The 10,922-nt window shown below is 39.9% G+C and overlaps 1 protein-coding gene across 1 annotated transcript; it reads left to right on the plus strand.

The window, feature by feature from the left end:
- The first annotated feature begins 983 nt into the window (after nucleotides 1–983).
- On the plus strand, nucleotides 984–3,337 carry LOC126794642 (protein RGF1 INDUCIBLE TRANSCRIPTION FACTOR 1). Its single transcript, XM_050521403.1, has 4 exons — nucleotides 984–1,238; nucleotides 1,537–1,734; nucleotides 1,995–2,210; nucleotides 2,620–3,337. The coding sequence occupies exons 1-4, from the start codon at nucleotides 1,236–1,238 to the stop codon at nucleotides 2,848–2,850; spliced, it is 648 nt and encodes a 215-aa protein (XP_050377360.1). The 5' UTR covers nucleotides 984–1,235; the 3' UTR covers nucleotides 2,851–3,337.
- The last annotated feature ends 7,585 nt before the right edge of the window (nucleotides 3,338–10,922 follow it).

Genomic DNA, 10,922 nt, shown 5'->3' on the forward strand with positions numbered 1-10,922 from the left:
AACGATTAACGTTAGAATTTTTTAGCATATGTACATGAAACAACGAATAGTTGAAATTCAAGTGTAGCACAAACCAAACTAAAAAGTGTGTCACTTCTTCATTAGTTGTCTAATCTTATAAAATGAAAAATGTGCGTTGAAAAGGTTAGTAACCAAAATTCATCATTGAACACATTGTTTCTAGGACAGCAGGCCGAGATTTAGTTCACGACCGCAAACGTTCATTTAAGTTTTCTATAGTCTTTTGGTTGTGAAATATTGTTCGATACATACATCAACTAAGTGAAATCACTAAATAAACACTGATTCAATTAAGATGTATACTTGAATGTAGTAATTTTATTTCCGTATTGAACTAGTCTAATTTACAATAAGCGAAATCTTGTATTATTGTAGATAAACTCTTCGTAGGTGGATTGGTCGATGAATGGATGGATGGATCGATGGGTGGAGTACATAACATGCAGGATGGGCACCACCACACTTGATTCTGTAACTATTAACAATTTGTACTTCATGGAAACAGACTAAGTGAGATTAGCAGTTGGGACAAAGTCTGATTAGGACAGTATAAAGACCTCAATATACGTGATTAATTGGTACTAATACATGTTATATTCATGCCACATAATAAAATAAAATAAAATAACACAAAACAAAAAGAATAAGAAATTGATACATTTACCCAAAAAACAACACTATTAATGAAGGACAATTAACCATTTAAATTTATCGAAAATAACTAAGCCAAAAAAAAAAGAGAATAATTAATTTCTAGAAATGATAAGACCAAAGGGAGCAAGAAAACGAAAGAAAGATAAAAAGGAAAGAAGGAGGTGGGTTCCTTGCACCCAACGCATCACTTCTCAGCCTCGGGCTCGGGGACCCAGCTTCGGCTCACAACCTCAGGCTCGGACTCATCTTCGGTTGTGGACTTTGTGTGAAGATAAAGAACGGCCATCATCTTCCATTCTTCCTTATAGAAGAACCCCATTCCGTCCCACACCGCCTCCACTTTTTGCTTCTCCTTCTAAACTGAAAAACCCCTCTCTCGTTTTCTCTCTCTAAACCTCAAAGCCTGAGCCTTTTACTTGCAGAGTGACTCTATTTTGCTTCTCTGCTTTCGTTTGTGTTTCGACATTGAGCAAAAGAGTGTTTCTTTCGGTTAGTTCAAGCTGGCGATCGAGAACCAGGACAGTTGTGTCAGAGAAATCAAGCCCAAGAGTAGGAGAATCATGGTATGAAGCTGCACTGGTTCTTGATTGGTTTTATTGGGTTTTGGTTTTTCTTGCATTTGGAGTTTTGGGTTTCAAATGCTCTGCTTCTTGGTCAGCAAGGGATTTGGCTCTGTTTTTTGAAAGAAATATTGAAACTTTGAATCATTTTCTTTGTGGGTTTTGGTTGTTATGACTTGTGATACTGTATTTCTGGTTTTGCATTCGTTCATTCAAATTTTGGCTCCAATGTTTTGTTTTCAACTCGTGTTCTTTTCGGGTTTTGGTTTGTTCTGACAGTCTCATTGTTGACTTTGAATAGGGTGCTGGAGGTCCTGATGAGGAAGACAACAGGTGGCCGCCATGGCTGAAGCCTCTGCTCAAAGAGAGCTTCTTTGCTCATTGCAAATTGCATGCTGATTCTCACAAGAGTGAGTGCAATATGTACTGCTTGGATTGTATGAATGGTCCTCTCTGTTCTCTCTGCCTTGCCTACCACAAGGACCACCGTGCCATTCAGGTTTTAATTTTGAACTGAAGCCAGTGTTTCATGATTGTTCTGCTTTGGCTGATGATTCTTTCTTTTTTCCTTTCTGTAATTTTGAAAATCCCACTATACCAAACTTCCTTTGGGAAAGTTGAACAAAAAGAAAATTTCTCTTGTGATGAAGAAAACGCATTTGGCTTTTACTAATCAATGTTTGAATTCCCATCGCCATTTGATTCATTCTTGATATTTAGTCCCCAATTTCTGATAATTGTATTGTTTTTGAATGACAGATAAGGAGGTCTTCATACCATGATGTGATCAGGGTGAATGAGATTCAGAAGCATCTTGACATCACCGGAGTGCAGACCTACATTATCAACAGTGCGAGAGTCGTTTTCCTGAATGAGAGGCCTCAGCCTAGGCCCGGAAAAGGAGTCACCAATACCTGTGAAGTCTGTGAGCGCAGCCTCCTTGATTCATTCAGATTCTGCTCTCTTGGTTGCAAGGTATTACAACAATGTCCATTGCTTCACATTTTAGCTTGATTTTTTTTTCCCACAGTTTGGTCGCGTATGTCCCCCATTGAGAAATCAATGTGCGAAGAAAAATGAGTAATTTAGCAAGCATTGTTTTTGTCACCAAGCAATCAGACCAATCGAGTCATAGTAATTGTCATCATTCATTTGGTTGATTACATTTTGTTGATTAGTTTTGTTCGAAGTTTTGACTTTTAGCATTGCCTTGAAACTTTCCTTTAATTTCCAACAACCAAACACTTGGGCAATGTGAATGCTTGTTCATCCTTCCATTTCCAAGTTCCAACAACTAAACATTTATCTTAATGCGAACACTTGTTCTTCTGGGACATTGGGTTATTAAATAGTATGTCTAATTTTCAAATGTCATCAATTACAGATTGTGGGGACTTCCCAGAATCCACTGAAGAGAATGAGAGCCAGGCTGATGGGTTCGGACTCGGAGGACTCCTACTGCAGCAGCAGCAGCCACAGAAGGTTCTCCAACAACAAAATGCAGAGCTTCTCGCCGTCAACGCCACCCCCAACCTCCACCAATTACCGGACGGCCAAGAGGAGGAAGGGCATTCCCCACAGGGCACCAATGGGAGGACTAATCATAGAATACTAAGACATACAGCCCCAATGCCCTCCCGCCTGAAGCTTGTAATTCCAGTGTATCACCTCAATGCCTGCCGCATATAGAAAGTTAGTTGCAGCAATGCCCCTCCCAACACTTGAGCTTTTCGCCAAACGGCCGTGTTTGGAGCTAAGTTAGTAGTGCCCGTTTTAGCTTTTCTGGTATTGTGTACATAGAAGCCAATATGGGAAGCGCAAAGTGTTGGGTAAAGTCTAGATAATAAGACACTAGTGCAGGAGGAGGAGCACTTCAGGATGATGACCAAGAAGGAAAAGAACAAAAATAATGGTGCTTAGTTGATCTAGAAAATATTTAGGGTGGGTTTCTAGAGTGATTATACATAAGTTCAAAAATGTAAATATACTGGGTTTTAGGTTTCTACCGAACTAGAGAGAAGTCAATGTAATCCTTGGCCAAGGGGGAAATGTCTATATATGGAAAATGAAATAATAGACTTTATAATTATTTCTATGCTTGATTTTAAATTTTGATAGTGGATGACTGGATGTGAAATTTTTCGAATATGTTGGTCCAGGTTAGGTGGTATTGGGATGACGGACTGTCAGTCACAGGCAGAGACGCGTCAGGGGGAGATTGGTGGTGGGAAAGTAAGGCGGTCTTGATTCTCGGTAGTCTCTTCGGCCGCCCTTCGTTTTCTTTTTAATTAAATTTGTGATATTTAATTGGGTAGGAGATTCGGAAAGGAGGTTCCTTTGGCAAATTGGGTTACGTTTCTTGCGGTGGGACCATGGCTGCACTCAAATCTGACCGTCGAATGAACGCGCACGGCGATGGTGGTTTGATGTGTCACTAGTGGACGATCATGGTGGGACGTTTGGACAGCGACTGGTGGTGCCTTGGTGAATAAGTTCAGTCTGAGTCAATTTCTTTGTACTGTATTATTATATAAGAATTTGTTTAGTCTATTTTTGTGAATTATATATTCTGGTTCTTAGTTCCTTGACTTCCTTCTAGAATCTGCGTATATTTGTACAGGTTTACATTTTAGGGCTAGTGTTGTAACAGGACCGTTATTAGGACCTCCTAAAAATATATAAAAATGAAGAGAAATACGGACAAGATGACTCCATACATACTTGGAATTTTATTTAGTGTCGCAATTAACCAAAAATTTGTGCGCAATGCGTATGTACTCGAGTATGTATTCAGTGTGTTTTTATTCATTCAAAACACTTCATGTGGGAACTAATGTGTATTTGTGTCATGTAATTTACGCTTAATCTCGTTGACGTAGGGTCATAAGTATGTGTGGGTGCATGCGTGACTTCTTTTGCCTAATTTATTTTTGTGGTAACCTGACCTAGTTTATTCATAAACTTTAACAACCGGATTTTGTTTGCTAATGAGATCCCGACCAAACCCTTGACCCGTTCTATTCCTCGGCCTAACTCTCATGCAATGTTCCCTCAGAAACCCTAGACGAGGGCCAAAACGGTAAAATGGCCCAGGTGGTGGCGTCGGCAAAGTGACAGGTGGTGTTGATGACCAGCTTTTCCGGTAGGATATTTCATCGTTTGGGACTAGGCAGGGGGCATTGAGCAGAGAGAAGTGACACGTCGCCTTGTCGGTTCAACTGGGATCGTTCCTCCGTGGAACGCCGCCAGGTGGTGCGCAATTTTGGAGGCATCTGTATTATGTACCTTCCAAACAGTATTACGTGCTGTTTCCCAACTTTCTGTTTCTATGTGTGACGCCGTCGGGACACGGTTGTAGAACATTGCTGCTTATCACTACAAAAGCCTAATTGGGAAAGAAGAGCGGGACCCCCGGCAAGAAACCCTAATTGTGCTGACGACATTAGAAGAAAGACGGTAAAATGTAGGAGGAGTTGGGTTAGGGTTTCAATAGCGCTCTAGCTAGCAGAAATTTTGGTCGAACACTCGAACCAATGGAGGGATGATTCTTTAGTGAATTCGCGCTGTAAAAAGCTCTCATATCACGGCGCGCAGTGATTGAAACTATTTACTGAAGTATTTTAAACATTGCCTGCGATCGGTTTACGGAACATGATGTTAATATATATGCACACTTACAATTCTAAAGTTTGTAACCAATACATTGTAGGTATCGGAATTTATAATGTTCAGCTATCAAGCCCAGAGAGAGAGAGAGAGAGAGAGATTTTTGTTTGTAATCGAAGGAGCAATTTGTTCAAATGTATGGTTAACCTGACAAATTAGAGAATCATATGCTAATCCATTTTTCTTTGGCTTTTGTGGGGGCAACTTTCGGATGCTGTGGTGTCGAGATATGTTCACGTGACAAATCCTGAATTTGATGAGAACTTTTAGGGTTCTATAATCTAGTACTTAATCTAAATCAACATAGTTCGAACAAACCCCATCAACTAACAATCCAAGTATTTGACTGCTACTAGCTAGCTATCACAAATTGCCAATAATTTATTATTGCTACTGTGACAAGCTAATTAAGCTAATTTGGTCAAATCAATATGCAGGACGTAAGTGAAACTCGATTTTTCCGAAAGTTGATCGACTTACGTACTGGACCAGTTTTTGACTCATCTTACATTCACCTGAACAACAGAACTAATCGACCACAAGATTCTCATCAGGGCATGCATTACTGATATAAAATGGTTCATTTTTTAATTTATTTGAAACAGAGTACGCAGGAAACATATTTCCGTACAGTTCTTATAAAGATTCTCCATTGCTGAAGCTCTAATTAATCAGTTTAATGTACATCGATCTTGGCCGGGTTTTTAAAAATGGATATCGAAACTCATAGCTTCGTCGTCGTCTCGAGCTTCCACATGTAAAAGAGCCCACAAATATGCTCCTCATCGAGTCCAGGTATACTCAGCAGGACGCTCACTGAAACCACATGGATGTTGCCTGCGTGCTAGCTTTTCTTCATATGAAACACGAGGCCTAATGCAAAATTTTCTCTATCAAATTGTGTCCCACAACAACACCATGATTTTATCATATATAGAAATGTAATTAGCAATTGGCCAAAAGAGAACGATGCCATCAAAACTCAATAACTTGAACAGGATGCAGGTCGGCAAAGCTTGTTATTACTTATAGCAATCAAAACTCAATAATTACTTGAATAGCAATTAAGCACTAGCTCCGTATGAAGTTTCGTCAATATTGATAGCTAGGCATGCATCTCCTGCTGTTCTAATTTGTTCCAAGTCATGAAACAACATGAGAGACCTTTTTGGCTTCTAATATTGAGAGGCGAGATGTCTGTTAAAATATTTTTAAATAAAACATGATAAATTAAAACTATCTGCATGCGCAAATATATAAAAATTGCTAATACAAGAATTTGTGCCGTAGTTTAAAAAAAAAAACAAAAAATTACAATATAAAAATCGCTTCTTGTGGTAGGAGAATTACTTTCCGCAATCTTCTAGTGTATCTTCTTCTAATTAGTATAAGTTAGTCTAGTTAAACAATGATATATAATCCTGAATTACAGGATACTCAATGTAATGCTTATATATAATGTCTCCTTATCAATGAATAAAGATGATACTTCTCCCTATTCGATGCGTATTACATTCTTCTGTCATGACAAAAATTCGACGGAAGACGAAGAAAAACAAATTATTCTGCTGCAAAAAAAACAGAAATAAGTTTTGTCCCGGGCACCCAGAACTCTTATATGGGCACCCCAGCCTTCCTCCGACATGCAGAGGTCGATCCGACGCTGTGTTCTCGGCGCCGCCCTTTCACCGAACCAGCACTCGAGCCTTGAGTGCCCCTCTGCATGCCACAGAAGCCTCTCGACGTTGCTCTTTGCTTTCGAGGCCGCCTTTGAAACCCGGAGCCCTGACGTCTCTCTAGATCGGCGTTCTCCAACCCTAGCGCCGTCGCAGCCAACCTAGACATGCTTTGTCCCTCGCCAACAACCCTACATATCCCGGGTCACCCTTTGTCCTAGAGAGATGCCCTCTCGACGCCGCTGCCGCACACACGCTCGCACGACCCAGAACAATAGTGAACCAGTGACGACGTCGATGTCTTCCGGCGCCCCCACGTCGCTTTCTTCCGACTTCCTATGCGATACAATCCGGCGACGCCTTGAGGCCTAATGTCTAGCCCCGACGACCAACCCAGATCCGGCGTCTTTTTGCAGTGACGACTCGACTCGGATTCTTAGACTCAGACTCGGTCGGTCTCCTCCAACCTAACCACGGAACAAAGGAATTTTTACCCCTCAGGTAACTTGGTAAATAAGGAGGCATGGTAACTTTGCCTCCAGGATAAAAGGTGGTTTTACTATCAGTAATTTGATTTTTAATTTTACTGATTTATTATATGGTTTATGTAACTAACCATATTTTTATTTTCCGTGTTGAAATTACTCGCACAACAATCAAAATCAAATAGCGAGAGTCACTTCGCAATATATTCGTGAATTCAAGCATGATCGTGGAATTAAGCAAGAACAACTATAATACGCTGTTTATTTGGCAGACAAGCAAGTATGTTTTTAATTAACGTTGCTGCTTTCATGCAAATTTAAATTCCTATGAATTTTGTCTTTCATCGGGGACTTTCAACCTCCTTTTCCTTTTAAACCTGATTCTTTCGCTTCTCGGGTGGTATACATGGATATAATTCCCCTGAAACTGAGTTTTCAGAGCGGCTGGGAGTGTCGCTGTTACCATTCGTAGCCGTTGTGTGTAGCTACAAGTTTGAAAAAAATGGAACAAACATCGGTTTCCGACGGAAATTGTCGCTTATACCATTGATTTGTGACGAAAATTGTCACTTATACCATTGTGACAGAATTTTTCACATTTTATTGAATTGAGTTACCATAATTTGGGACTTGACCTCCAATTCAGTGCTTGGAAGTTGTGTCGTATATTGATACATAATGAATCTTCCCTCTTGTTGACCGCAATATGCGCCTGAAATTTGGTATTTTCATGTTGGATGTGTTTATGCACCTAGTCCAGATTAATTTCTTGTGGTGCATATCGTTTCATTGAAAGACAGAAACATTATGGTCGAAATATACAAGAGTTAGATATGAGAAGTTCTTGAACCAAGATACTCATTATATGGAAGAACATGAGAATATCTTCTCATAATTACGAATTTTTTTAAAGCAATTATACATTGCGGTTATTAAATAAAAATAATGAAACATAAATGCTTCGGTGAATAGTCTAAATGACTAGAAATCCATTTAGTCCCAAGTTTAATGTGACTAATGTTACTTAGTCTTTACAATTTTAAATTGGTTCATGGTCAAGATCTCAATACTATTGTTGGCTATAAAATTCTCATGTAGTTCAAGTAAATGAACATACGAGAATGTCTCGATGCATTTATGATTTTATTACCAAAAACAATATGTTAATGCAATGTAACGCATTACATACTACATGACACTAACTACATAAGTCCACGGTTTTAATTGTGGCATAAGATTGATGTGTTGTTATGACATGTTTCCACTGTTTTGGTGATGATTTGTAGTGTTACATGCCATGTAATGCACTCTACATTTCCACCGTTCTAAAATATGGTGATGTTTTCACAAGATTCGAATTGAACTAACACATGAAACTTAGGGAGAGTGGCAAACTATAACAGATTCGCGAGCTACGGCCTTGGAAATTCACCAAGATGGTCCTTCCGCCGCCCGGTTTACCCCCGCAAGACGTTTAATTTTTTTGGCCGGAAAAGTCACCGGAAAACTGGTCGGAAAAAGTCACCAGAAAAGTCGTCAGAGATGTCGTTGGAAAGTCGCCAGACAGCCACCGTTGCAGCCTAGCTGGACTGCCGTAGCCTTGCTGCCGGACCTACAGACCCCCTGCAGCCCCTCCGCACGGCTCCCTGCAGCCCCCCCCCAGCACGACCTCCGCACGACCCCTGCATGCCCCCGCGCGGCCACCCTGCAGTCCTCCTACAACAGCCCCGCACGGCCCCTACAGCCGCCCCACAAGACCTCTGCAGCACCCCCGCAGCCCTGCATGGCCCCCTGCAGTTCCCCCTGCAAGGCCCCTACAACTTCTCTGCACGGTGACATGGCAGTCCCGCCATGGCCATGCGACCCTACAGTGTTACGTTTTGTCTTTTGCCGATCATAGTTACTTGATCTAATGGCAACGTGGTTACTCTTTGGCACACATAAGTTTCTCATATGTGAAAGAGATATTGAGTGCATAGCTAAATGAAAGCTATTAATGGATTTAGTCTTCATCCATTGTGACTATGCTGACGAGATCATCACACATAGAATCAAGAGCGGTTTAGGTGCTCAATTTTAAATGCCTTACGTCATCATGATTTTAGTCACATGATTTTATGCATGAAGGGAGCAATTGAACCAATGAAATGGTTTTTGTCATAGTAGTTGTCTACGTTAATGAATTCACAACGATACCATATATAAAAATTGATGAGACGATAAGCTACTTGAAGACAATATTTGTGCCAACATTATTTATCACTTACAAACTCATTGTGAAAGAGTTCTTATGTATTGGTTCTAATGATGTAGCGCATCTCATGAGTCGAAATAGTGTGAATTGTATTCTTTCACGATACTATGATTCAGAATAATGAATCGATGACTCGTTTAGGCTATTATTTTGACAAAGATGTTTTACGGATCAATAATATTCCTTCAAAGTAATGGAGATGTAATCTATGCATTATCATGTGCATAAGCATCCTTTATGATCCTTCATTGACTATGCTCAATCTCTAAGCGTATTCTTTAGCACAATTTAAGAGTGACATCCACCCTCCTATGCTAAAGAGAATGAGACATAAGATGGAAGCTGAAACTGGCTCATCATGATTCACTTTGAGGATAAAATATATTGTGGTGATACATATATTATGGTTAAACTCAAAACATAACACTTAGATGTTATGGAGCACCAAACACAATAACAAAAGTTGAAAAAGCCTTAAATTTCAGAATTTACAGATTGCAGACTTGTCATTGTGACGACTGGTTCACATACTTGTAGGTAGGCTATTGAGGTGCTACTTGTGGCCACTGATTTCTAACATCAAAGGATACCTACTCACAAAATTGGAGCCAATTTAGAGACATGAAGCATGGTGAACCGCTCGACACAAGTGGTCACTAACCTCTGGCGAGTATTCCACTCGGTTCGGTGCCTTTCCGACCGGTTCCAGCAGTAAGGCCGGTGGCATTGGATTTCTAACACCCGTGTTTACTGGCTTATAATGTCGCAGGATTCGGGGTTCGGAAAGTCAGTGAACCATTCACAGAAGTGTAAAACAGAAGTTTGCCTAGGCTTCCAACGAACCAACAATTCGAACCACAAGTTATGGCTTGTAACGTGTCTTGTTTTACGGTAACCATCAATACCACCATCATTAAAGTTACAGTTGTAACGATTCGCATGTTAGTGTTTCAAGTCTAACAATATGCATGTTTGTTAATTGATTATGTTAACGGTTTATCGTCCACATATTTTATGTGTCAAATTGCGTCTCCACAAGCGCATAATGATGGGTTATTTGATGTTGAATTTTGTCTTTGAATAAGATATGAACTTCCATTTATGTTCGCTTATATAAAGACTTTAACAAACGATCTCGTTTAGTCACTTTTGATGAGCCAGTCTCCCTGCCATTAGGGGGAGAGAAAATCAAGTTTGTTCAAAGTTCAACGACTTGGTTTTGTCGTGGTTTTTCCCACTGTGTCTCATCATGTTCCTACTAGTCCTATAAATGGAAGTGACGAGATTAGAGATACATGGTGCAACTATGCATGTAAGGATTGATGTCCGATAAATGGACATGTAGTCACTCTTTGCTGGTGACGTGGTGACTCTACAAATGTGGTAAATGGTGTCACTATGTAATACCCTGAAATTTAATATTTAGTATTTAGTATTTTAAGGTTATATTAACTTATAATTAATTCAATTTTTCTTCTAATATTTTCCTTTAGAAACCAATGATGCTAAGGTACATACTTTCAAAGATAGATAATTTATTTTTGTAAGTATTAGACCACGATTTGAATACGTTAGCTCACATTCTTGGGTATACTCGATACTTTGT

The sequence above is a fragment of the Argentina anserina genome, chromosome 5, assembly GCF_933775445.1.
Source record: "Argentina anserina chromosome 5, drPotAnse1.1, whole genome shotgun sequence".
NCBI classification, from domain to species: Eukaryota; Viridiplantae; Streptophyta; class Magnoliopsida; order Rosales; family Rosaceae; genus Argentina; species Argentina anserina.